Source organism: Salvelinus fontinalis, chromosome 8 (assembly GCF_029448725.1).
Source record: "Salvelinus fontinalis isolate EN_2023a chromosome 8, ASM2944872v1, whole genome shotgun sequence".
NCBI lineage: Eukaryota > Metazoa > Chordata > Actinopteri > Salmoniformes > Salmonidae > Salvelinus > Salvelinus fontinalis.
Genome location: NC_074672.1, coordinates 19,942,619 through 19,970,371, shown reverse-complemented (window position 1 = coordinate 19,970,371; position 27,753 = coordinate 19,942,619). Strand labels below are relative to the sequence as shown.

The 27,753-nt window shown below is 44.7% G+C and overlaps 2 protein-coding genes across 2 annotated transcripts; one reads left to right on the top strand and one right to left on the bottom strand.

Annotated features, from left to right (window-relative positions):
• Positions 1-28: 28 nt before the first annotated feature.
• On the top strand, positions 29-5,944 carry LOC129860830 (small integral membrane protein 29-like). Its single transcript, XM_055931645.1, has 5 exons — positions 29-117; positions 2,350-2,632; positions 2,762-2,787; positions 2,972-3,077; positions 4,301-5,944. Exons 2-5 carry the CDS (start codon positions 2,525-2,527, stop codon positions 4,367-4,369), a joined length of 309 nt encoding a protein of 102 aa, XP_055787620.1. The 5' UTR covers positions 29-117; positions 2,350-2,524; the 3' UTR covers positions 4,370-5,944.
• Positions 5,945-6,105: 161 nt separating this feature from the next.
• Positions 6,106-16,803, bottom strand: LOC129860831 (high mobility group protein HMG-I/HMG-Y-like). Its single transcript, XM_055931646.1, has 5 exons — positions 16,688-16,803; positions 15,456-15,568; positions 14,123-14,203; positions 11,835-11,891; positions 6,106-8,320 (listed from the first exon to the last, which is right to left on the bottom strand). The coding sequence occupies exons 2-5, from the start codon at positions 15,552-15,554 to the stop codon at positions 8,261-8,263; spliced, it is 297 nt and encodes a 98-aa protein (XP_055787621.1). The 5' UTR covers positions 15,555-15,568; positions 16,688-16,803; the 3' UTR covers positions 6,106-8,260.
• Positions 16,804-27,753: the final 10,950 nt, after the last annotated feature.

Genomic DNA, 27,753 nt, shown 5'->3' with positions numbered 1-27,753 from the left:
ATTGGCTGCTTCCATCCGTTACTCATTGCTTGCATTCGTGGGTTGGCTTGTCAATCAAAGTGCTATTTTGTTTTCTTCCTGGTTAGCTTCACAGTGACAGAGGAGCAAAAACATTCGGTGAGTGTTCATTACACCTATTTTTCTAATCATGGTAAATTGGACACATAATTTAGAGCTAGCAATGTGGTTATCCGCAGTGATACTCTTCTAAGACACTTGCAATTATTAAGCCAAAGGTAAAAATAACTTGAGCTGCGCCAGCCAATAAGCTTTGCTGTCAGATTGGTATGCGACAGCTAGCTAGCTAGAGCTGCAAACTAAACGCACGATGTATGACATTGCTTGCATAACAACTTTAACGAACCAATAAATATAGATAATAGGCTAGCTAACATCGAATTAGTAGTTGTGGCTAGTAGTTAGAAAGCCATCATACAACCCGGTGTCGTGACTCGTGCGGTGGTGGTGGCCAGCAGCAGCTTTTTTGCTTGTTCACGTGCGTCGCCCTGGGCGCTGCGCAGATTCATTCAATTCTTCTTATCTGAATCTTAAAATTATTTGTATGAGTGTTATTTCACGAAATCAGAGCTCAACCTGAGCAGCATTTTACCCAAGTCCACCCATATGGACATTGTGTGGATCACATGACTATAGAATTGTAGGGCATATCCAAATAGAGTACCACAGAATGAGTCATAATAACCATTCAACCTAGCGGTCAAAGAAGGAAATGGTTCCAATCGTTTTTCCACAATTAATTCTTCCCATAGGGGATTTTAGAAACAGTTAAAATAAGGGCTGTGTTTCGTGTAGGCTCACCCTGGCATGGTGTTTTGATAACCGTGTACATCTCTCTAGGGCAAGTTGACTTATCAATATATTCACCTGTATTTACCCCCCCAAAAATGAAATGATATTTAGCTGATAATGTGGCAATCATAGAGACCTACAAATGCCATGATGATTTGGACGAGACTGCTGAATTAAGGTAAAGGTAAGAATCTCTGGATTAACTATCTAATGTTAGCTAAATTTAGTAATTAATGAATTGGCTAAATTCCTTTTAAATGGGCAATTCTGTAAACTGTCTTGTGCCAGTTTTAAATGGACACAATACCTGTTAGCAAAGGTGTCAGCTAGAGATGACGTGCAGGAGCATGCAGTGATTTGTAGTCTTGCATGTCTACTTTGACTCTAATTAGCTTTTTCAAATCTAAGAGTAAATAGAGCTGAGCTGAGCTTGCCCCCTAAGACCCTCACAAACTTCTACAAATGCACCATTGAGGGCATCCTGTCGGGCTGTATAACCGCCTGGTGCGGAAACGGCACCTTTCGCAACCACAGGGCTCTCCAGAGCCCAACGCATTGCCGGGGGCACATTGCCTGTCCTCCAGGACATTTACAGCACCCGGTGTCACAGGAAGGCCAAGAAGATCATCAAGGACCACAGCCATCCGAGCTACGGCCTGTTCACTCCGGTACCATCTAGAAGACAAGACTGAGAAACAGATTTTATCTCCAGGCCATCAGACTGTTAAACAGTCACCACTAGCCTTAGTCACTATTCTAGCCGGCTACCACCCAATACTTTACCCTGCACCTTAGAGACTACTGCCCTGTGAACACAGTTATTGAACACTGGTTACTTTAATAAAGTTTGCATACTGTTTTACCAACTTTAGGTGTATATACTGTATTCTATATAACTACTGCTGTACACACCTTTTCTATCCATATACTGTCCATACTGTCTTTTCACACTATTATATTTATGTACATTATATATATTTATTTTCTGTTCTCTGACCTTGCTCATGATGATATTTCTCAATTTTCTGGATTATGTGTGCATTTATTGATTTGTTTTGCTAATTATTACTGCACTGTTGGGGCTAGAAACACAAGCATTTTGCTGCACCTGCTATAACATCTGTGTACCTGACCAATAAACTTTGATTTGAGATCCTCCAAGTGACAATCATTTGAGAGCTGCGCGCTCTTGCTACCCGTCTGATTATTCCGCTCAAACTAGGTTGTGTATGGGCGTGTGTGATTAATCTACATAACAAACTAAGAGTTTAAGAATTCATCTGTTTTTTCATCATTTTTATACAGTAGCCTAGATTGAAAAAGAGCATTATTACAATATTTTTTCACAGGCTGAAGCGGGCCACTGATGTGGATGATTGACTGGCCCGGAGAGTTTCCAAAACCTCCCCTGGCCAGCGGGCAGCCCTGTATGTTGAGCCCTGATCTATATAAAATTTGGATTAGGATTTCTCTGCCCTTTTGTCCTCTTTTGTATATGCCTAACCAGCATGTGACCTTTTGGTCTTTTGCCTTCCTCAGGCATATTTCACACTGATTTGTGAAGGAAGAGAGACCATGTGGATGTCACATGAACAACAAGGATGAGACAAAAACAACTGGGAGTTAACTTGTTGAGGAGAGGACTGCTGCCGCCCTACTTCTCCCTCCAACTGGGGATTTGCTGCCTGTCCCACCCTCCACCCAAACATATGCAATGAACAGCACTACTCAGCCCCCTGCCATCATAGACGGGGATGTGGCAGTCAGTTCCGTGTTGGTACCATTCTTCCTCATCACCTTCATCGGGATAGCTGCAGCTGTGGTGAGTGGCTAACAGGGACATCACATGTTGGCCTACATTGATACAGTGAAGAAGTACTACTTTGATGAGCTACAGCTTTTAAAAAAACATTTTTTACCAGCTAAACTACTTCTTTTAAAAAAATTGCAGGTGATGTATGTGCGCAGGAAGAGAAGGTAACTTGCTTTTATTAATTAATTTTATTTTCTTCTTTATTGCTCTCAGCAGGTGTATGGTTGCTTATTAAATTGGCCAACTCCTTTTGAACAATACCCAGAATTCCTGCAATAATGTCCAAAAAGTTTCTTCTTACATTGGTCTCCAATTCACGGTATACTCCTTTCCTATTGTGTGTTTTAGAATTGACAGGCTCCGGCACCAGTTGCTTCCAGTCTATACCTACGACCCCTCAGAAGAATTACATGAAGTTGAACAGGAAATGCTGTGGAAAGAGGAAGATACTAAGGTATGATTTAACCCTAATCTTTGTCTATGAATCAATTGATAAGCTGCAGTAACATCTGGGATCCCTCCTATGTGGCTCTTTTTTATCCCATACGAAAAATAAAACGTGAAACTTTTACAAACACTAGATGGCAACATTGGCCACGCATAAATATAGGCCTTTTTACGTAATGTAGTCACAGATAGAGGAAGGAGACGGAAGTCTCAAAGGATGTATACATCTGAAGCATACATTTAGAACTTCTACTCACCACCAAGTATGGTGATGAGAGGAAGTCCAGTGGCGGGAAGTGTGAGAAGATGGAGCTAGATTAAATTTGGCTGACATTGTGCAAATGTCGATGAAACATTCGATATCAATACAGTTTTCTGTTCCCAAAATGACAATATTTTATGAACAGCGTGCACTAAGTTTTGTAGACTTGACCCTTTCCCAAAGTTTGAAGAACTTGCATTGTTTAGGAGGAGTCCGAAGGCAAATTGAGTTATTGCACATTCACACTTCACAGAGAAGGTGTTCCCTAACGGAAATATGGAAATGCATGCTAAAAAGGGCCAATAAGATCTTGCTAGCCCGTGCTTGGCTCTGCCCACCTCCTTGCTTGTTCTGCCCACTATGCTTCATTTGCTCTCATTGGAAACGACACATATATTTGTTTTTAAACTCTGCTGGCCAGTATCTTTGATGTAGTAGTATCAAATGGAGCAACTTGTGGCTCATCTTTGTTTGTAATTTTCTTTTTAATAATAAAGAGCTGTAGAATAATCTTTGCTGCCTTTTTAGGAAGATTTTTTGAATGATGATATTAACAAATGTAGACATTTATTTGAGAACTTGGTCAAATATAAAGGTAGGTTTATTTTGCGGAGAGGCGGTACAACTAAGTACCCTCACCTATATGTGAATTAGAGTACGGAGCAGTCTGACTGCTCGTTGGATGCCTTTTCTATCTGATTCTCCCAGACAATTTTGTCACCTGACGTGCTATCACTTTACATTTGCGTGCGGTATAAACTGCGTGTCGTCCATGTGGGGGAAAAACTCTGAGCTGGATCTGTTGGAGCTTGAGCTGTTGTTTCCGACATGGGTGTAAGTCAATTCAACTTTAGGCACACTTTGTGGGTCACTTAAGATATTTGCACAAGGTGTTGACTTCAAATGCATACCATATACAACAGCAATGAGGAAGATGAGTTGATCTAAAATCTAGTATGTGTCTTCAGGTGGTGAAGGGTTGGGCACGGTCCTACCAGCAGCAACGTCCCCTGTTGATGAAAGATGCCCATGCATGAGTGTGTTGGAGCAGGACATCGATCTGTGCCATCCTACAGATCAGTGGAGTTAACCCTTGAGATGCCAGATTTGTCAATCATTAAACACAAAGGGGTTTTAGGAAAAGCATGATAAATGGGAACAACCTGTCATGCCTTTGCATCACCATCTTTGTCATTACCATTATCATCCATCAGTCATCATCTCTGTTGGAGCATTTACTTTGTACAGCGTCAGCCTCTAAGCTAAGGGGAGGTTGGTTATTATGTGAACCTCTGATGCCATGCCCGTTTTCCCGAAAGCCATACCCTAAACCACGACACGTTGGCTAACTACTAGTGGACATTATTTATTTGAGATTATTTATTCTTTTTTTTTTTAACTGTGTTTGTGTGTATGATGATGTGGGTGTTACTGAAACATTTGCCTTAATGTCCATTGTTACTGTTTTAAGTAGTACTATACCAGTGAGATTAGCAAAGCCTTGACCTTGGGTGGGATGCTTCCCATTGTACTACTAGTTTTAGTGGTGTAAAATTAGGTTACTATGTCCCTCACTATTCAATGTCATAAGTTACACAGATGTGCAGTCAATCAATTTGAGTCCTGCAATTTTCCTTGTTTGTTGCACTGTTAATACCATTATCAAAGCAACCAAAAGAATACCTCCTCGTCATCATCCAGATATGCGATGATAAAACGGTGGTGAGAAGAGAGAGCAAGATTGTTTCCTTTTCTCTCTCTCTTTTGTTTCACTTGAGTTGTTTCAAACATCACATTCAGAAATAGGATGTGCAGAGAGAGAGAACCCTCTGGCTGTATCTGGGATGTCACATGATGGCCAATGAATGTAGATAGTCAAGCAGCCTCCCCTACCCCACCCACTCCTCTCCATTATTTAGCTGTGACTACTGCCCTAAAAATGTCCTGTCTGGAAGACAGGGCAACAGGATTCTTCTAGCAGAAGAATGTCATAGGCCTGACTGTATGCAGTATTCAGGAAACCTCATGTGTCGTTAAAGAAATGAGTGAACAGTGATTCATCCTTGGATAATGTGCTCTCTTCTAGGTTACCCACCTTTCCTCCTTGCATTTGTGAATGTCATATTCAGGATGAGAGATGAAGGCTCACATTGAAATCAATTATCTTATCAGCGCATGTACATGTATGTAGGAGTCCACTCAATAATTTAAACAGGGAAATATATCATGTATTTCCATTAATTTGAATTTGGAATTTAGACTTTTGACTTGAATAATTGACTTTTTCCTGAATGCTAATGGCTACGTATTACGCTCCACTATTTATAAAGTCGGAGTTAATTCCCATGCACATTAAACATATAATGCATTCGATTTAAAATGCGGTGTTCTGAGAAGAAAATACAGGATAGACTGATGAAAATACATGTTTTGACATCACTTATCAAGATTTTGCACACTATTGTTCAAGACTGATTATTTTTGTTGCTTTCCAATTGAAGCACTAATTGACTGTCCATGAAGTAAACTTGTATGTGTCTTAGTGAGAATATGGACTTTTTATAGATGGTCTGGATGTAAAGTAAAGCAAAAATAAAATGGAAAGGAGTTCATATCCTGTCTTTAATCATTTGATATCAGTAAAAATTGGAGAAACTGAAAGAGCGGCGATAAGCCAATTAGAAACTGTAATAGGTCTAGAGTATACATTAGTCTGGCTTACGTTATTCTCAGAAGACGGTGAAGAGGATGCAGGACAAGACATGACCAAAAAAAAAGTATAAATTCTTGTATTTATTGACCCTTTCTGGATACAAATTGTCATAGTGCGCAATAGAAATATAGACATTGTATATTAAAAAGAATGATCCCATCTCATTAACTTGAATGAATTACATAACATGGATGATGTTGGTACATAGTCAAAATAGTTGCAGCTGTGAATGGATATATGTAATTACCGGAGTTCCACATGAGCATCATGCATCCCAAATGGCACTCTATTAACTATATAGTGCTCTACTTTTGACCAGGGCTCTGGTCAAAAGTAGTGTACTATAAAGGGAATAGGGTGCCATTGAGGAATGCATACATGGAAAAGCGCCTGGTGCCAAAGCTGCACCGAGGCCTACAACAGAATAACCTGGAGAGAACACCCAGTCTTTGTCACTAAACACACATGACAATCTGAATCAAGCAAACATTTCAGTGCACCAGAAGTAGGATTTATTAAAAAGATAAAACACACTGTCTAATCTACCACAGTCAAACACAAATTTGCAAAGCTGACAGATCTTCATGACTTTACACATTTTTGTGACCCGTCTCTGTACGCTCGCTTTAAAAACAAAGAGGAGCAGAGGGGGGTGTGAGAGCACACCTTCACTAGTAGCTAGGCTAGGCAGTCTTTAAAATACCAAATAACAGTCAGATTAAAAAAAGACCACGTAATACAAACATTTCTCACACACTTGCCAGAGTTTACATTGTACATTTGAAACCAGTTGAAGAATGCAATATGGGAAAGTTTAAAGTAAGCTGTCGTCAAGTGAGGTATGAGATTCTGGGCCTTGTCAGGCCCGTTGCAGTTTTCCGGGTTTTTATAACTGAGATTGTAGCAGCTTATAGGTTTAAGGAGAGACCCAGTAACTGGACTGTGATCTTGAGATCCCTGACACTGAGAAACACAAACAAAACAACATTGTTTTTCTGGAGTAGACAGCAGACACTGACTATCCTCACAGAAAAAGCAGAATATTTCAACATCCTGTACAAAGTGATGACGACACAACAGGCCTTGTAAAGCAGAGAGAGGGAAAATGGAATGATCAGCTATTATACAGACCCATTGGATAAAACAGTGCCACAACAGTAACAATCCAGCTCCTAGTTTGTTACACAGTTCACCTAGAGCTGACCAAGTGGCCATGGGTTGCAACAAATGCTGTAGACTGGGAGGACCACATTAAGAGGAACAGCAGATGCCACAGAGTTCAAAAAGTTTCCTGGAGTGTTTAGAGAATGTAGCTCCTCAATAAATGAATCCCTACCCATCCTTAAGCCATTACGACGTTATTATGATGAGTTTTCGTAGACATCAAAGCAGCACAATTACTCAGGTATTTGAGGGCATGTTATGACCCAGAGGAACACGATAAAACACAATCAGCCTGATCAAATCTTTGATTAGTAACAGTACACTTTAGTTAACACAAGCCTTTTCCAGTGTAGCCCCGAAGAGGCTATAGGGAGACGAGCACAAGCCACATCAGAGGCTAGTTAGGGACAGCTTATTTTGGATGGGAGGGGGTAGGAACAATTCTGCACAATCAAAGAAGTAACAGGGAGAGGTCTAATACAGAGATTTTAAAATGTCTATAATAATATATTTAATGCTCATACTGTATTTTCTCCATATCAGCTTCTCCGATGGTAAATAGATGTAAGGGATAGATTAAGCACTTCACACTTAAAAACAGAAAGTATAGGCAAAATTCACCTTTTGTCCAATAGAAGTTTATATGACCCACCAGCTCAAGATACCGGTGTTAGGGAAAAAATGAGTAACACTAAGCCGAGAGAATGTCCTATACACTGTCTTTTGAAAGAAGCGTGTCCAAAAACTCATCAGAACATATTTTTGTCCAGTATAAAAGACTTGCAATACCACGACATACACATTGAGAAACGGTTGTCCGTCACCTGTACTGTGATTCTTTGATAGATATGCTTGTTAAGAAACATCCATTGGTTTTCCAGTGCAGTTGCAAATAGAGGTTGGATGAAGTGTGTTGTTGACCCTCCTTTAGCGAGAAGGCAAGAAAGTGAACCGTAGAAAAGAGGTTGGGGTGGCACCGGTATTGGAGATTCAGCCTAGCTCTGGTTGACAGGAAGTCAGTATGTTGAGTGAGGTAGCATGGGTTGCAAGTTTACTGGTCTTTCTCCGCCTCCTCTTCAGATGATTCCTGGGTTGCCTGTTCCTCCTTTTCCTGAAAAGAAACCAAACACAGACCACAGTCAACCCATGTTTCTACTGGTTCACACCAAAAATATAACACAGTAAGAAAAAGGGATCTCATCAAATATAAGTCACAAGAAGTGCATCAATCTTTCAACCACAATAACTGCCTTGCAATATGAACAACGGTATCTATTGGGAGTCTTTAGGATTTGGGAGGGACTTGTACAGTGGCCTTGCTAGTGAAACATCGGAGTATTGAAGTGGAAGAAGGAGTGTGCATGTTGATCACATCTCACTGATAAACAAAACCAGCGTGAAAGTCCCTAGAGCCCCCAGGGGAGGACTTGGCCATCTGTAGTGACTCATCTGAGTGGTGAGTCACACAGTGAGGCATCCTTCGCTCCCTCCCTCCCGCTTTACCTCCCCTCTACCTCAAACTCCCACCAACTCCTCCCACTCTGGCGCAGGAGAGTTCATTCATAAAAAGAGAGCCCAGTTAGGTGGGTAACTATGGGTCATTCCCCGCTGTGACTAATGCAACACAGGCTTCTGGGAGTAGGCTACACTCACGCTTATTTTATTTAAGGCCTGAGTATGCTTACAGTGGAGGCAAAGTTCGGTTGGTTTGTGCCGGATTAAACTGTAGTTTTTAAATAATTTTGCAACAATTCCTTTATCCTAGACATTTTTTGAAGAATGGAGTGAAATATGTATCACTATGTCAACAGTGATGTATGAAATTGTAGTTAAGCCCATTAAAAAAAGATTTAACTTAAACATGTATTTTCAACTATACCTAGTCGGTTTCAAAGACTCACTCAAGACAATGAACTCAACATACACTTGTGCAGAAATCAATAGTAATAAAAAAAACAGAAGATTGGATGTGTAAATATGTATAAAATACTATGTACATAACAAAGCATATACAATACGGACCAATGGATCTGTGTTTCCAATCAGTAACAGTGGTTCACTCCAGTGCAATATCGAATCAATAAACAGCATGTCTGTAAGGCAAAGACAGTTCCTCAATAGCTTTATAACATAGCATAAACAGAAATGCATAGCATCCTTTAATACGTCTCTCAGTCCAGTGCAGGCTTGCTTGCCAAGACTTCCATGAGCTCTTTCTGCTGGCTCTCAATCAGGCCCGGGAGATATACAGACTTAAAACATTTATATAGATCTGGCGGATAACTGGCCTCAAATGTAACCATAGCTTCCAGCATACGGCTTGCATGCAAACTATTCCCTAGCCTCCCTCTCGCCTGCTCAATCTTTTCACCCTGTTGTAAATACAATGAATACATTTTGACGATGGAAAGACAGAGCACATAAGGGTCCTCAGAGTCCGAGGTCTCCTCTGGGGTTTGGTCTCCCTTAAAGATAAATAAAGAAAAAGACATGAGTCTTTTAGTATAGTTAGGTACAGTTATGTACAGCTAAGGGTTACAGTTTCATCAACAACAAATTCAATACCACAAAACACCTAATGAACACATTCTCCTTAACGCAAAGCTCAACTACAAGCAAAGCTAGATTATTAACAATCATTGCTTACCTCGTCCCAGCTGTCTTCAGAATCGCGTGAAGACGAGTCCCACGGGTCAGTTTTTAGGCCAAAATTTGCCATTTCCTAATTTCGGAGCTATCAGTGCCATCTGGAATGTGCGTTGTTTCAAAGAGGACATGACAGACTCCAGGTGTAGTTGACTTCACACCTGGTAGCTGGTTGTTGCAAACAGAAAAGGTTAAGTTGAAAGTTTTAATTTGCACACAATGGTTGCCATGTTTTTTTTTTATGGTGGAAGAGCAGTGGAAGATAAGCTGAAGCCACTGGAAACCTTCCCACAACTTTATTCAACCAATCACAGGGGTTGAAGATAAGCAGAAGCCACTGGGGTTGAAGTTCGCCTGGGACGACGAGTTTGATTGTTCGTTTACGTCCTTTTGTTTCTACGAACAAGCCAAATTTCGCTGTAAGCATGCTAACTTAACTTCTTATGGCTGCAGGTGCGGTATTGAGTAGGTTGGATGATTGCTAATCATCCAAGCTACTCAACATAATTGCTAATATATGCATATTATTATTCGTATTGGATAGAAAACACTCTGAAGTTTATAAAACTGTTTGAATGATGTCTGTGAGTATAACAGAACTCATATTGCAGGCAAAAACCTGAGAAAAAATCCAAACAGGAAGTGGGAATTCTGAGGTCGGCAGATTTTCAACACAGCCCCTATTGAACAAACAGTGGGATATGGATGAGTTTGCACTTCCTACGGCTTCCACTAGATGTCAACAGTCTGTAGAACCTTGTCTGACGCCTCTACTGTGAAGTGGGGCCTAAGGAGACAGGAAATAGTCAGGTCTACCATGGCCTGGCCATGCTCTGACCATGCGCGTTCACATGAGAGGGAGCTATGTTCCATTGCCCATCTGAAGTCAATGTAATTCTCCGGTTGGAACATTATTCAAGATTTATGTTAAAAACATTCTAAAGATTGATTCGATACATCGCTTGACATGTTTCTACTGACTGTTACGGAACTTTTGGACATTTCGTCTGCTTTTAGTGAACGCGCTTCCTAACGTTGGATTTGTTTACCAAACACGCTAACAAAAATAGCTATTTGGACATAAATGATGGACATTACCGAACAAAACAAACATTTCTTGTGGAAGTGGGAGTCCTGGGAGTGCATTCCGACGAAGATCAGCAAAGGTAAGTGAAGATTTATAATGCTTTTTATGAGTTTTGTTGACTGCACAATTTGGCGGGTAACTGTATGGCTTGCTTCTGTGGCTGAACGCTGTTCTCAGATTATTGAATATTGTGCTTTTGCCGTAAAGCTTTTTGAAATCTGACACAGCGGTTGCATTAAGAACAAGTGTATCTTTAATTCTATGTAAAACATGTATCTTTCATCAAAGTTTATGATGAGTATTTATGTTATTTGACGTGGCTCTCTGCAATTTCTCAGGATATTTTGGAGGCATTTCTGAACATGGCGCCAATGTAAACTGAGGTTTTTGGATATAAATATGAACTTTATCGAACAAAACATATATGTATTGTGTAACATGAAGTCCTATGAGTGTCATCTGATGAAGATCATCAAAGGTTAGTGATTCATTTTATCTCTATTTCTGCTTTTTGTGACTCCTGTCTTTGGCTGGAAGAATGACTGTGTTTGTCTTTGATTTTGCTGTGACCTAACATAATCGTTTGTGGTGCTTTCGGACACTTTGGTGGGATTAACAACAAGATTATCTTGAAAATGGTATAAAATACATGTATGTTTGAGGAATTTTAATTATGAGATTTCTGTTTGAATTTGGCGCCCTGCACTTTCACTGGCTGCTGTCATATCATCCCGTTAACGGGATTGCAGCCATAAGAAGTTCCTTCGGGATTTCTAACAGCAGTGAGCATGTGGAGGGGAACCAAACAGTGACAATTTAAGAGTGAGTCAGAGTCAAGGGGGGATTAGTTAAAGATAATATTAACACCTATGATAATAAGAGCTACTCTTACCTCTTTCTTGGGTCTTCCCCTGCGTTTCATCCCTGCAGTTGAGGCTGCTGGTGCCTTCTGTAAAATGAGGGAAGAAAAACAAACAATTAATCTAACTGCACAGAAACCTGCTAATCTACTGCCACTAGAGGGCACTAATACTCATAGTAGGAAGCAGATGGTTTGAGGGCATTAGGTTCATTGGCTATTATCTCGGAATCTGACAGGAACTGCACACAGGGCACTCCAGCTCGCTGGCCACCTGGTCTGGGGCTCAGAGACAGCTGGTGAAACTGGGCATGAAGAAACGAGCCCACTTCAGATCCATCCTTGCACACAGGGTTGGGTAGGTTAGTTTCTAAATGTAATCTGTTACAGTTACTAGTTACATATCTATAATTGTAATCAGTAATGTAACTTTTTGATTACCCAAATCCATACTTTCCTTTACTTTTAGAATACTTTCACCATATTAAGAGGCATAAGAAGACAAAAAGGATCCATCAAACGCATTTGGTGTGTCATCATAGTGGTCCCTGACTTATGGTCAGACTCGCTCACGTGAGAAAAGTGAAAATCTTTTTTCAATGCTGAATTGAATGTCATTGAGAAAACAGAAAGGTTTCTTTATTATGTCTCATCTTTTAACTAAATGCAATCTATTAGCTTCCTAAATGTAACTAGTTATATCTAGCTGTCCGATAACATGCTCTGATGGAATGGCTTGTCCTGCACTTTGTTAAAACCCAGGGTGCATTGAGTGAATGTTGAAAAAATATTTTGGTTCCTTTCTAAACGTGTTAAAAATGTTTAAAAAAATTCAATGCTGAATTGAATGTCATTGAGAAAACAGAAAGGTGTATTTTTTTTGCAAACATCCTTTCTGAATTTAAAAGTAATCCAAGAAGTAATGTAGTTTTTCAAAAGTAATATTTTTGCTGGTAATGTAACAGTATTTTTGTCAATCAGATTACATGTAAACAGTTACTCCCCAACCCTGCTTGCACATAAACACACATGCATATATACACACATATATCCTTTTCCTGCACACACACAGCGCCTAGAGGAGCGTGGGGGGTTGGGGCGAGGGATAGAACTTGTCTGTTGCTATGGTGATGTGAGGGAGAAAAGAACTAGGGCTGTGTGTTGGGGGTAATGTCAGCTTGCGGCCTCTGCACCTGCACCACACTGTGCATGACAAGCTACAGGAAGCTGGAGGACAGGAAGTCAGGGGGAATTAACTGAAAAAAAATTAGCGTCTCTTTAAGCAGCCAGTAAACCCAAGATCTTACAAATGGAAGCTCTGGCCCTGCTATTTTTAAGACTTGAGGTGAAAAGGGCCAAAATAATTACAGTTAACCTATAAATCATACTTAACAGGACATCCTTTCAACAGGAGGAGGTTAAACAGTGGTGGAAAAAGTACCCAATTGTCATATTTGAGTAAAAGTAAAGATGCCTTAATAGAAAATGCCTCAAGTAAAAGTAATCCAGTCAAATACTACTTGAATAAAGTCTAAAAGTATTTGGTTTTAAATATCAAAAGTAAATGTAATTGGTAAAATATACTTAAGTATCAAAAGTAAAAGTAATAATAATAAATTTCAAATTCCTTATATTAAGCAATCCAGACATCACGTAATGTAATGTAAATGTAAATCACATTTTTTTTTGCTGATAGCCAGGGGCACTCTCCAACACTTAAGACATAATTTACAAACAAAGCATTTGTGTTTAGTGTGTCCGCCAGATCAGAGGCAGTAGGGATGACCAGGGATGTTCTCTTGATAAGTGTATGAATTGGACAAATTTCCAGTCCTGCTAAGCATTCAAAATGTAACGAGTACTTTTGGGTGTCAGAAAATGTATGGAGTAAAAAGTACATGATTTTCTTTAGGAATGTAGTAGAATAAATGTAAAAGTTGTCAAAAAATGTAGATAGTAAAGTACAGATACCCCAAAAGTATTTTTACATAAATACTTTACACCTATTAGATTAGCTACCACTGTGATCCTTAAAGATAATCAACAGTCATGGGTACATGACAATTTCTTAGTACTTGAGGATGAGGTTGAAAACTCGGGTAGTATCAAGTTAAAACCATAGGGACATCTAAAACTATAGGAGCTGGCGACAGCTGTTCCATCTGACCCTAATGGTAATCTATGGTCAACAGTGGCCTGCACGATCAAATGTCTAATGTGGTTTTTGCAGGATGACTGAAAGGTGGCTGCCAAGCCTAGTTGACAGTCTAGCAGGTTAAATTCATTCGGTTGAGTAAAATAGGGCTAACATATTGCCTTACCTTGCCCTTGGTGACAGTCTTGTTCTTGCTACCCTTTGGCCTTCCCCTGGGCCTCTTTGGAGTAGGGGACCCACTGGGCTCCTGAAAGAAAAATATGGGAAATGGTCAGGTGGACAGCACAGCGTTACATTTGAACAGTCAAAGATGCCAACGCATAAAATGGTGGTTCTATAGTTGTTGCACCCGAAGGTTTGACACTATGGACGTAATGATGAACGAAGTGTCTTTTTATTTAGGGCAAACAACTCAGTCTAATTCCATGTATGATGTGATACGACATGCAGCTTCTTACATGGAATACTTTGTTATTCATGACACTAAGAGTGCACTGTTCAAGGTCAGTGCAACTGACACCTGTTGCTACTTTAAGACTAACAGGTGGTCACAGCCACATTGCCAAGTTCCATTAACTGTAACAAGCTGACAGTGGTTTAGATGACAGTGGTTTAGATCAGACCAAAAATATAGTAGTTGTAAATAAGAGGTAGTATGTAGGGAGTATTGGTATAGTATAACGCAAAGATAATATACCACTGTGCAGACCTGTGCTCAGAATAGACTTCTAGGGCAGATTTAACTGTTGCGTCAATTGCAAAACTCATTAGTCCAAAACAATACATTCAATGTAACAAAAATGCTAACATGATCACTCAACAGGGATGGTGGTGGTTCAACAGCAAACACAAATAAACATGATTAATGCATTTGGCTGTATATTATGGAGGTGCAGGTTTTTATTACCTCCTCAGTCTGTTTACAGCAGCAGCTACTAGCAACAACGCAATCCAATACCAACAACACCCTCAGGAGAGTGACAGCAACACGGACCAATCATTGCTTCTACTCCGCTTACATAAACCAATCAGTTAGAAGCAGAGGTGGGGTATGTGGGTTACCACTGGTTTAAGGGGTTCAGGTTACATATCAATGACAGCCTGCCAGACCACCAGTTGATCGTCATTACATATGCACACAGCCAGGCCTGGTGAGGAGGGGGTGGGGGAAGGTAAAAAGAGAGACCTATCCAGTGACTCTTTACACTAAGTCACATCAAGAGAAATGACACAATGAAGTCAGGAGTCCTCCATGGTGAAACTACATAGGAATAAGACACCTCTGACGGGCAACACTACTGCTTTCGGTGGGTTCTGAAACCTGCTGCAGGATCAGGTTTTGGTTGACCAGTTAACTTAACCAGGAAAACTCTGTGCTCTAGTTGTTGTGGGCATAACCAGGCCTGGGAGCCATAACCAAGTAGGACACAGACTGTTTCCTGGTGGCACATGATCTATCATACGGAAGAAAGGTGGTGTTGTTTTATGAAGCTACTTACATCACAACCACTTTTCACCTGTGGCTGTTTCCTTGGTCTTCCACGTCCCCTCTTCTCTGCTCCCTCCTCTTTTGGTGAGATGGTACCCTTGTCACTCATGTTGATTTGTAATCCTGAGATTAAAAAAGGAAAATAACATTTTAATAATAGGGTCGATTTTCACAATGCATGTAAATAACATATACCACAATATCATACTAAGAAATCTCCAGAACAACAATACTGACTTATTTTTTGTTATTACATTAGCAGTCTTATTACAGTGTAATTACATAGTAGGTAGAGTGCCATAATAATGTATATTGCATTTGACTTATCCCAATGTATTTGCAGCACTGTTTGTCTCATTTGTGCTCCATTAGTGGTATAGGCTACTGATAAATAAACGGGGGATGCCAGTCAACCAGCTTGTGTGAACGACTGTATTGCCCAGGGTCTCCCAAACTAGGTCCTGGGGCCCCCCACCCTGGGTGCACGTTAGCCATAGGACTACACAGCTGATTAAAAACAATCAAAGCTTAATAATGAGCTGGTTATTTGAATCAGCTGTGTAGTGCCAGGGCAAAAACAAAACGTGCACCCAGGGGGGGCCCCAGGACAGAGTTTGGGAAACCCTGGTATAGCCTACATACAGCAGGATTCCGCGCGCAACGGAGACAGTGTATACCAAGCAAGTAGTGAAATGTACTGGCTTGGTGTAGGCTGCAACAGCTCAGCAATGTTTAAAGCCCAGTCGCTACGGATACCCAGTAGATTCAGTGCGCAGAATAGGCAAATGAAAACAAAAAGAGGATAAACGAGGTAGACCGTCTCTCGAAATTCAGTCGGAATAGACTGTATGCAATATCGTTGTTTGAGTACAAAAATCAGCACACCAACGTTATCAAATAACATTTACAACATTTCACGCTTATCAGCCTATCGAATTATATGTCAAAATAACACGCAGACGTGACCGTATGCAAGGTCAGCTTTGTGTTCACCGCAATGGTTTAGATTACTCATACCTTGATCCCTTGAAGATTATGGCCCTCGAACGAATTCCCGCACAAACCAGTCGCTAGTTTTACCGGTTGAATCCTTTAACTAAAGCTCTTGTTATATATTCGACAGAGACTACACAACGCCCGCCCCTTAAATTCCAGTCTGTGCAGCACAGCAACTAGAGAAGCAGACTATAGAATAGAGCCCCTAGACTAGAAGTAAAACATATTGTAGAATGTTTTATTTACCTGATTTAAAATTTAAGCTGCCGATCCAAAGCGTGCTAAAAATAGCTGTCTGTCTCTCTTCAAGATAATGGAAATGCGCCAGCCTCAAGGAGTTTAGGGCAATTTAAAGAGGCGTCCTCACAGTAGCGATAACATTGAGGGCGGAGATATGATAAGTGGGCCACCCCAACACCCGTCATCCACCCCCAACCCCAGGTGGGCCCTGGAATCGAACCCACTACCCTGGCGTTACAAGCGACATGCTCTACCAACTGAGATACAAAATACTACCCCAGCAATATAAAATTATTAAATATTTCCCTAGGTTTATGTAGCTTCAACTCATATTTTTTTTAATGTGATGTTTCTTTCATAGAAAGTAATTCCTAGATGACTACAAACAGTACTGGTCAAACGTTTGGACACACCTACTAATTCCAGGGTTTTACTTTATTTTACTATTTTCTACATTGTAGAATTAGAGTGAAGACATCAAAACTATGAAAAACACATGGAATCATTTAGTAACCAAAAAAGTTTTAAACATAAAAATGTATTTTATATTGGAGATTCTTCAAAGTAGCCACCCTTTGCCTTGATGACAGCTTTGCACACTCTTGGTATTCTCTCAACCAGCTTCATGAGGTAGTCGCCCGGAATGCCTTTCAATTAACAGGTGTGCCTTGTTAAAAGTTAATTTGTGTAATTTCTTTCCTTCTTAATGCGTTTGAGCCAATCAGTTGTGTTGTGACAAGGTACGAGTGGTATACAAAAGATAGCCCTATTTGGTAAAAGACCAAGTCCATATTATTTTAAGAACAGCTCAAATAAGCAAAGAGAAACGACAGTCCATCATTACTTTAAGACATGAAGGTCAGTCAGTACAGAACATTTCAAGAACTTTGAAAGTTTCTTCAAGTGCAGTTGCAAAAACCATCAAGCCTATGATGAAACTGGCACTCATGACTGCCACAGGAAAGGAAAACCCAGAGTTACTTTGCTGCAGAGGATAAGTTCATTAGAGTTACCAGTTTGGATTGAATGACCTTCAAGTAATGAAGGACTGTCACGACTTAGAAGTCGGTCCCTCTCCTTGTTCGGCCGGTGTTCGGCAGTCGACATCACCGATCTTCTAGCCATCACTGATCCATTTTTCATTTTCCATTGGTTTTGTCTTGTCTTCCTTCACATCTGGTTTCAATCCCATCAATTATATGTTGTGTATTTAACCCTCTGTTTCCCATCATGTCCTTGTCAGAGATTGTTTGTTTTGTATGATCGTGATTTATGTATTGGTGCGCGACGGGTTCTTGTACCCATTTTTATTTATTATGTACTTTGATTTTGGAGTTTTTTAAAGGCTATTAAACTACTCAATTTTTACCAAGTTCGATTCTCCTGCGCCTGACTTCCCTGCTACCTACAGACACGACATTACAGAATCTCTGACCCAATTATGGAGTCAGCAGGAAAAGGTACCCCGGCCATGGAGGTGGAGGAGCGCATCCAGGGTCATGAGGTAAAGCTTCACCATCTGGGCGTCGCCATGGATCGCGTTGTCCAGACTATGGACCGCTGGGAGAGACAGGGAGTTCTTCCAGCGCCTCCACCAGCACAACCGGGGTCTCTCTTGAGCGCCCCTTTCTCACCTGAACCCAGTAGGATCCGTCTCTCCATGACACAGGAGTACGACGGGATTGCTGCCTACTGCCAGGGTTTCCAACTAAACATCTATCTGGCCACGGTCCACCCAGCTCCATCGGACCGTGAGAAGGTGTCCGCCCTCGTCTCGTGCCTCACCGGGAAAGCCCTGGAGTGGGCCAACGCTGTGTGGAGAGAGGGAGATGCGGCGTTGGACCGTTTTGAGGAGTTCCCCCGCCGTTTCCGGACAGTCTTCGACCACCCACCCGAGGGCAGAGCGGTGGGTGAGCGCCTCTACCATCTGAGGCATGAGACGAGGAGCGCACAGGAGTTTGCCCTGGAGTTTACGACCCTGGCTGCCAGCGCGGGATGGAACAACAGGGCCCTGATTGACCACTACCGCTGCAGTTTGCGTGAGGACGTCTGTCGGGAGCTGGCCTGCAGAGACACCACCCTCACGTTCAACCAGCTGGTGGACCTGTCGATCCGGGACAACCTGCTGGCTACTCGCGGATGTCCAGATCGGGGTCTGGTGGTTCCATCCTCCCGCACCCGCTCTCCGATACCAATGGAGCTGGGAGGGGCGGTGCGCAGGGAGACCGGAAGGGGTTTCCGCTCGTGCACCATCTGTGGCTGCAGAGGTCACACTGCTGGTCGGTGCCGGGTTGGTTCCTTTGGGAAGCGAGGCAGTAGGCAGGGTACTCTGGTGTCACCCCAGGTGAGCTGGCACCATTCTCACCCAGAGCTCTCTGTTGCACATGTTTGTGTCTGTCACTTTTCCTGAGTTTTCCCCTCATTCCCAGCATAAGGCGCTCTTCGATTCAGGTGCGGCTGGGAATTTCATTGATAGAGCGTTAGCTCATAGTTTAGGGATCCCCATTGTTCTCGTGGATGTGCCTTTCCCCATTCACGCCTTAGATAGTCGACCATTAGGGTCAGGGTTAATTAGGGAGGTCACCGCTCCTTTTGGTATGGTGACGCAGGGGGGTCACACGGAGAAAATGTATATTTTCCTTGACTCTCCTGCGTTTCCCATGGTGCTGGGCCTACCCTGGTTAGCTTGTCATAACCCCACTGTTTCTTGGCCACAGAGGACTCTGACGGGGTGGTTGCGAGAGTGCTCAGGTAGGTGTTTAGGGGTTTCTGTTGGTGCTACTACAGCGGAGAGTCCAGACTAGGTCTCCACCGTGCACATTCCCCCTGAATATGCCGATTTGGCTCTCGCCTTCTCAATTACCACCTCATCGACGGGGCGATTGTGCGATAGATCTCCTGGTAGACGCTGCACTTCCCAGGAGTCACGTTTATCCCCTCTCACAGGCGGAGACGGAGGCTATGGAAACATATGTCTCTGAATCCCTGCGTCAGGGGTACATTCGGTCCTCCACTTCACCCGTCTCCTCAAGTTTATTTTTTGTGAAGGAGGGAGGTCTGCGTCCGTGTATTGACTACCGGGGTCTTAATCAGATCACGGTGAGGTATAGTTACCTGCTACCGCTCATAGCCACAGCGATAGAGTCAATGTACGGTGCGCGCTTCTTCACAAAACTAGATCTCAGGAGCGCTTACAATCTGGTGCGTATCCGAGAGGGAGACGAGTCGAAGACGGCTTTTAGTACCACCTCTGGGCACTAGGAGTACCTCGTCATGCCGCACGGATTGATAAATGCGCCATCAGTCTTCCAAGCTCTTGTAGACAAGATTTTCAGGGACCTGCACGGGCAGGGTGAAGTGGTGTATATTGACGACATTCTGATATACTCCGCTACACGCGCCGAGCATGTTTCCCTGGTGCACAAAGTGCTTGGTCGCCTGTTGGAGCATGACCTGTACGTCAAGGCTGAGAAATGCCTGTTTTTACAACAGTCCGTCTACTTCCTAGGGTATCGCATTTCCACGTCAGGGGTGGAGATGGAGATTGACCGCATTGCAACCGTGCGTAATTGTCCAACTCCCACCACGGTAAAGGAGGTGCAGCGATTCTTAGGGTTTGCCAACGACTATCGGAGGTTTATCCGGGGTTTTGGTCAGGTAGCGGCTCCCATTACTTCACTGCTGAAGGGGGGACTGGTGCGCTTGCAGTGGACAGCTGAGGCGGACAGGGCTTTCAGTCACCTGAGGGCTTTGTTTACCTCGGCTCCCGTGCTGGCCCATCCGGATCCCTCTTTGGTGTTCATAGTGGAGGTGGATGCATCCGAGGCTGGGATAGGAGCTGTGATCTCTCGGGTTCGCCACCGAAGCTCCGCCCTTGTACCTTCTTCTCAAAGAAGCTCAGCCCGGCGGAGCGAACTATGACGTGGGGGACCGGGAGTTGTTGGCTGTTGTCAAGGCCCTGAAGGCATGGAGACATTGGCTTGAGGGGGCTAGACACCTTTTTCTCATCTGGACTGACCACCGCAATCTGGAGTACATCCGGTCGGCGAGGAGACTGAACCCTCGCCAGGCAAGGTGGGCCATGTTTTTCACCCGGTTTGTGTTTACCCTTTCTTACAGACCAGGATCCCAGAACATTAAGGCAGACGCATTGTCCCGGCTGTATGACACAGAGGAGCGGCCCATGGATCCCACTCCTATACTCCCAGCCTCTTGTTTGGTGGCGCCGGTAGTGTGGGAGTTGGACGCGGACATTGAGCAGGCGTCACGTACAGAGCCCGCTCCCCCTCAGTGTCCAGCTGGGCGTCTGTACGTTCCGTCTGCTGTCCGCGATCGGCTGATCTATTGGGCCCACACGTCACCCTCCTCTGGTCATCCTGGGATCGGTCGGACGGTGCGCTGTCTTAGTGGGAAGTACTGGTGGCCCACTTTAGCTAAGGACATTAGGGTTTATGTTTCCTCCTGCTCGGTGTGTGCCCAGTGCAAGGCTCCTAGACACCTGCCCAGAGGTAAGTTACAACCCTTACCCGTTCCACAACGGCGGTGGTCGCACCTGTCGGTGGATTTCCTAACCGATCTTCCACCTTCACAGGTTAACACCACGATCCTGGTCGTGTGGATCGTTTTTCTAAGTCTTGTCGTCTCCTCCCTTTGCCCGGTCTCCCTACCGCCCTACAAATTGCGGAGGCCCTGTTTACACACGTCTTCCGGTACTACGGGGTGCCTGAGGATATAGTGTCTGATTGGCGTCCCCAGTTCACGTCAAGGGTCTGGAAGGCGTTCATGGGACGTCTGGGGGTCTCGGTTAGCCTTACCTCAAGTTTTCACCCCGAGAGTAACGGGCAGGTGGAGAGAGTTAACTAGGATGTGGGTAGGTTTCTGAGGTCTTATTGCCAGGACTGGCCGGGGGAGTGGGCGGCGTTCGTGCCCTGGGCAGAGATGGCCCAGAACTCGCTCCGCCACTGCTCCGCCACTGCTCCACTAACCTTTCTCCCTTTCAGTGTGTATTGAGGTATCAGCCGGTTCTGGCTCCTTAGCATCAGTCAGACCGAGGCTCCTGCGGTGGACGACTGGTTCCGGCGCGCGGAAGAAACATGGGACGCCGCCCATGTCCACCTTCAGCGTGCAGTACTGCGCCAGACTGTCACTGCAGTGAGGCTCCGGTGTTTGCACCGGGGGACAGGGTCTGGCTCTCGACCCGAAACATGCCCCTCCGCCTGCCCTGTCGGAAGCTGGGTCCGCGGTTTGTGGGGACATTTAAAGTTCTGAGGAGAGTGAACAAGGTATGTTACAGGTTACAGCTTCCCCCCGATTACCGCATTAACCCCTCGTTCCATGTGTCTCTCCTCAGGCCGGTGGTGGCTGGCCCACTCCAGGAGTCTGAGGTGCGGGAGGTTCCTCCACCCCCTCTGGACATCGAGGGGGCCCCGGCGTACTCCGTTCGTTCCATACTGGATTTGAGACATCGGGCGAGGGGCCTTCAGTACCTCATGGACTGGGAGGGGTATGGTCCAGAGGAGAGATGCTGGGTTCCGGTGGAGGACGTGTTGGATCCTTCCATGCTGTGAGATTTCCACTGTCTCCATCCGGATCGCCCTGCGCCTCGCCCTCTGGGTCCTGTCATGACTTCCGCCGAAGTCGGTCGACGTCACCGATCTTCTAGCCATCACTGATCCATTTGTCATTTTCCATTGGTTTTATCTTGTCTTCCTTCACACCTGGTTTCAATGCCATCAATTACATGTTGTGTATTTAACCCTCTGTTTCCCATCATGTCCTTGTCAGAGATTGTTTGTTTTGTATGTTCGTGATTTATGTATTGGTGCGCGACGGGTTCTTGTACCCATTTTTATTTATTATGTACTTTGGTTTTGGAGTTTTTTAAAGGCTATTAAACTACTCCATTTATACCAAGTTCAATTCTCCTGCGCCTGACTTCCCTGCCACCTACACACACGGAATTACAAGGACTGTCGTTGCTCTACATAATTCCATGTGTTATTTCATAGTTTTGATCAAAAATCTAATCAAATGTTATTTGTCACATGCGACAAATAGACCTTACTGTGAAATGCTTACTTACAAGCCCTTAACCAACAGTGCAGTTCAAGAAATAGAGTTAAGAGAATATTTACTAAATAAAAAGTAACATAGTAGAATAACATAACAAGAACGAGGCTACTGTCACGCCCTGGCCTTAGTATTCTTTGTTTTCTTTATTATTTTAGTTAGGTCAGGGTGTGACATGGGGAATGTTTGTGTTTTGTTGTTTTTGGGTGATTCTATGGTAAAGGGGTTGTTGGGTGTAGTATATGGGTTTGTGTTGAGTACATGTGTCTAGCGTTGTCTATGTATGTTTAGTTGTCTAGGAGAGTCTATGGTTACCTGAATGAGTTCCCAATTAGAGACAGCTGATTTCGGTTGTCTCTGATTGGGAGCCTTATTTAGGGTAGCCATAGGCTTTCATTTGTTGTGAGTAGTTGTCTATGTGATACGTTTGTAGCCTGTGTGTGCACATCGTTGTTTAGCTTCACGATCGTTTTCTTGTTTTGTTTAGTTCGTAAGTGTGTTTGTTTCGTTTGCCTTCTTCATCAATAAAAAGGAGATGGCTTATTTTCCTAAAGCTGCGTTTTGGTCCGTCAATCATCCACACGATCGTGACAGAACTACTCACCAATACAGGACCAAGCGGCATGGAAAGCGGCAACAGGACCCACCTACACAGGATTCGTGGACATGGGAGGAGATACTGGATGGTAAGGGGCCGTGGGCACAACCGGGAGAATATCGCCTTCCTCGTGAAGAGCTGGAGGCAGCTAAAGCCGAGAGGAGGCGATATGAGGAGGCAGCACGGAGACAAGGCTGGAAGCCCGTGAGTACAACCCAAAAATTTCTTGGGGGGGGCCTTAAAGGGAGTGTGGCGAAGTCAGGTAGGAAACCTGCGCCTACTCCCTGTACTTACCGTGGAGAGCGAGAGTACGGGCAGACACCGTGTTACGCAGTAGAGCGCACGGTGTCTCCTGTACGTGTGCATAGCCCGGTTCGGTACATTTCAGCTCCACGTATCGGCCGGGCTAGACTGAGCGTTGAGCCGTATGTCATGAAGCCGGCCCAACGCATCTGGTCACCAGTGCGTCTCCTCGGGCCGGCGTACATGGCACCAGCCTTACGCATGGTGTCCCCGGTTCGCCTACATAGTCCGGTGCGGGTTATTCCACCTCCCCGCACTGGTCAGGCGACGGGGAGCATACAACCAGGTAAGGTTGGGCAGGCTCGGCGCTCAAGGGAGCCAGTACGCCTGCACGGTCCGGTATTTCCGGCGCCACCTCCCCGCCCCAACCCAGTACCACCAGTGCCTCCTCCACGCACTAGCTATATGGTGCGTGTCTCCAGCCCTTTACCACCAGTGCCTAAACCTCGCACCAGGCCTACAGTGCGCCTCAGCCGGCAGGAGTCTGCCGTCTGCACAGCGATGCTTGAACTGCCCGTCTGCCAAGCGCCATCTGAGCCATCCGTCTCCCCAGCGCCATCTGAGCCATCCGTCTCCCCAGCGCCATCTGAGCCATCCGTCTCCCCAGCGCCATCTGAGCCATCCGTCTCCCCAGCGCCGTCTGAGCCATCCGTCTGCCATGAGCCTGCAAAGCCGCCCGTCTGCCATGAGCCTGCAAAGCCGCCCGTCTGCCATGAGCCTACAGAGCCGTCCGCCAGACAGGAGCCGCTAGAGCCGCCCGCCAGACAGGAGCCGCTAGAGCCGCCCGCCAGACAGGATCTGCCAGAGCCGCCAACCAGACAGGATCTGCCAGAGCCGCCAACCAGACAGGATCTGCCAGAGCCGCCAACCAGACAGGATCTGCCAGAGCCGCCAACCAGACAGGATCTGCCAGAGCCGCTAACCAGACAGGATCTGCCAGAGCTGTCAGCTAGCCATGAGCAGCCAGATCCGTCAGCCAGCCATGAGCAGCCAGATCCGTCAGTCAGCCATGAGCAGCCAGATCAGTCAGCCAGCCATGAGCAGCCAGATCAGTCAGCCAGCCATGAGCAGCCAGATCAGTCAGCCAGCCATGAGCAGCCAGATCCGTCAGCTAGCCATGAGCAGCCAGATCCGTCAGCTAGCCATGAGCAGCCAGATCCGTCAGCCAGCCATGAGCAGCCAGATCCGTCAGCCAGCCATGAGCAGCCAGATCCGTCAGCCAGCCATGAGCAGCCAGATCCGTCAGCCAGCCATGAGCAGCCAGATCCGTCAGCCAGCCATGAGCAGCCAGATCCGTCAGCCAGCCATGAGCAGCCAGATCCGTCAGCCAGCCATGAGCAGCCAGATCCGTCAGCCAGCCATGAGCAGCCAGATCCGTCAGCCAGCCATGAGCAGCCAGATCCGTCAGCCAGCCATGAGCAGCCAGATCCGTCAGCCAGCCATGAGCAGCCAGATCCGTCAGCCAGCCATGAGCAGCCAGATCCGTCAGCCAGCCATGAGCAGCCAGATCCGTCAGCCAGCCATGAGCAGCCAGATCCGTCAGCCAGCCATGAGCAGCCAGATCCGTCAGCCAGCCATGAGCAGCCAGATCCGTCAGCCAGCCATGGGCCGTCCCTCAGTCCGGAGCTGCAGTCCCTCAGTCCGGAGCTGCCGTTCCTCAGTCCGGAGCTGCCCCTTATCCTGGTGCTGCCCCTTATCCTGGTGCTGTCCCTTACCCTGGTACTGCCCCTTAGTTCGGAGCTGCCCCTGACCCTGGTACTGCCCCTTACCCTGGTACTGCCCCTTAGTCCGGAGCTGCCCCTTAGTCCGGAACTGCCCCTTAATGCAGTGGGGTTAATGGGGAGGGGGGTCATTTGGAGGAAGCTAAGGAGGCGGTTAGGGACTGTGGTGACGTGGGGACCACGACCAGAGCCGGAGCCGCCACCGTGGATGGAAGCCCACCCAGACCCTCCCCTAGACTGTGTAATGGTGCGCCCGGAGTTCGCACCTTAAGGGGGGGGTTATGTCACGCCCTGGCCTTAGTATTCTTTGTTTTCTTTATTATTTTAGTTAGGTCAGGGTGTGACATGGGGAATGTTTGTGTTTTGTTGTTTTTGGGTGATTCTATGGTAAAGGGGTTGTTGGGTGTAGTATATGGGTTTGTGTTGAGTACATGTGTCTAGCGTTGTCTATGTATGTTTAGTTGTCTAGGAGAGTCTATGGTTACCTGAATGAGTTCCCAATTAGAGACAGCTGATTTCGGTTGTCTCTGATTGGGAGCCTTATTTAGGGTAGCCATAGGCTTTCATTTGTTGTGAGTAGTTGTCTATGTGATACGTTTGTAGCCTGTGTGTGCACATCGTTGTTTAGCTTCACGATCGTTTTCTTGTTTTGTTTAGTTCGTAAGTGTGTTTGTTTCGTTTGCCTTCTTCATCAATAAAAAGGAGATGGCTTATTTTCCTAAAGCTGCGTTTTGGTCCGTCAATCCTCCACACGATCGTGACAGCTACGGGTTAGTCGAGATGTTTTCACTATTATTCTACAATGTAGAAAATAGTCAAAATAAAGAAAAACCCTTGAATGAATAGGTGTGTCCAAACTTTTGACTGGTACTGTATACTAGAAATCAAGTAAATTAAGTTGTATTGTTAGTAGTCTATTCTATTTGTCCTCTTGCTCAGTTGTGCACCGGGGCCTCCCACTCCTCTTTCTATTCTGGTTATAGTCAATTTGCGCTGTTCTGTGAAGCGAGTAGCACACAGCGTTGTACCAGATCTTCAGTTTCTTGGCTATTTCTCGAATGGAATAGCCTTCATTTCTCTGAACAAGAATAGACTGACGAGTTTCAAAATAAAGTTATTTGTTTCTGGCCATTTTGAGCCTGTAATCGAACCCACAAATGCTGATGCTCCAGATATTCAACTTGTCTAAAGAAGGCCAGTTTTATTGCTTCTTTAATCAGGACAACGGTTTTCAGCTGTGCTAACATAATTGCAAAAGGATTTTCTAATGATCAATTAGCCTTTTAAAATCATAAACTTGGATTAGCTAACACAACGTGCTATTGGAACACAGGAGTAATGGTTGCTGATAATGGGCCTCTGTACGCCTATGTAGATATTCCCAAAAAAATCAGCCGTTTCCAGCTACAATAGTCATTTCCAACATGAACAATGTCTACACTGTATTTCTGATCAATTTGATGTTATTTTAATGGACAAAAAATGTGCTTTTCTTTAAAAAAAGGATATTTCTAAGTCACCCCAAACTTTTGAACGGTAGTGTATATTTTTTTATTTAACTAGGCAAGTCAGTTAAGAACATATTCTACCCTGGCCAAACTCTAATCCGGACGATGCTGGGCCAACTGTGCGCCGCCCTATGGGACTCCCAATCACGGCCAGTTGTGATACAGCCTGGAATCGAACCAGGGTCTGTAGTGACGCCGCTAGCACTGAGATGCAGTGCTTTAGACCACTGTGCCACTCCAGAGTCCATTTGTGGGGAAAAACACATTCTGATTGGCTGGGCCTGGCTCCCTAGTGGGTGGCTGCACCCCTATCCAGTCATGTGAAATCCATAGATTAGGGCCTAATTCATTTATTTCAATTGACTCATTTCCTTATATGAACTGTAACTCAGTAAAATCTCTGAAATTGTTGCATGTTTCTGTTCAGTATAGATAACAAAACATGAAATTAAAAGAAACAATGGAAATCTCTGTTATCAGATATATCCTGTATACTGCCCTGATTTCTGCATGACTTAACTACCAACGTACTGCATGCATAGTCGTCCTCCTCCATAGGTAGCCCACTAGACTAGACCTATATCTGTTCTTGAATGTAAATCCCCCCCATCTGGAGTGGATGGGGTCACTATGCATGTGAAACAGATAGGTGTCACACCGTTAACTGCTGTCCCATTGGGACACACTGGGACACACTCTTAGCAGCAAATGGCTCCGTATCCCTCACTCTGCCAAAACATAGGATAAGGGACAGACGACAATGGGCCATCTATGTAATGGAGAGGTGTATTATACCTCGCCATCTCCCCCTCAGACACACACCTCCCATCCATAATAGGATGGAACAGGAACACTTCCCAATCCCTTCCACCT

What these genes read in the sequence shown, in the direction of transcription:
- LOC129860830 (XM_055931645.1), top strand. Translation starts at nt 2,525, where the DNA reads ATGAACAGCACTACTCAGCCCCCTGCCATCATAGACGGGGATGTGGCA. An exon ending in TATGTGCGCAGGAAGAGAAG is followed by an intron (nt 2,788 to 2,971) that starts GTAACTTGCTTT and finishes TGTGTGTTTTAG; the next exon opens with AATTGACAGGCTCCGGCACC. An exon ending in GGAAAGAGGAAGATACTAAG is followed by an intron (nt 3,078 to 4,300) that starts GTATGATTTAAC and finishes ATGTGTCTTCAG; the next exon opens with GTGGTGAAGGGTTGGGCACG.
- LOC129860831 (XM_055931646.1), bottom strand. Translation starts at nt 15,554, where the DNA reads ATGAGTGACAAGGGTACCATCTCACCAAAAGAGGAGGGAGCAGAGAAG. An exon ending in AGACTGTCACCAAGGGCAAG is followed by an intron (nt 11,892 to 14,122) that starts GTAAGGCAATAT and finishes CTCATTTTACAG; the next exon opens with AAGGCACCAGCAGCCTCAAC. An exon ending in GGGGAAGACCCAAGAAAGAG is followed by an intron (nt 8,321 to 11,834) that starts GTAAGAGTAGCT and finishes GTTTCTTTTCAG; the next exon opens with GAAAAGGAGGAACAGGCAAC.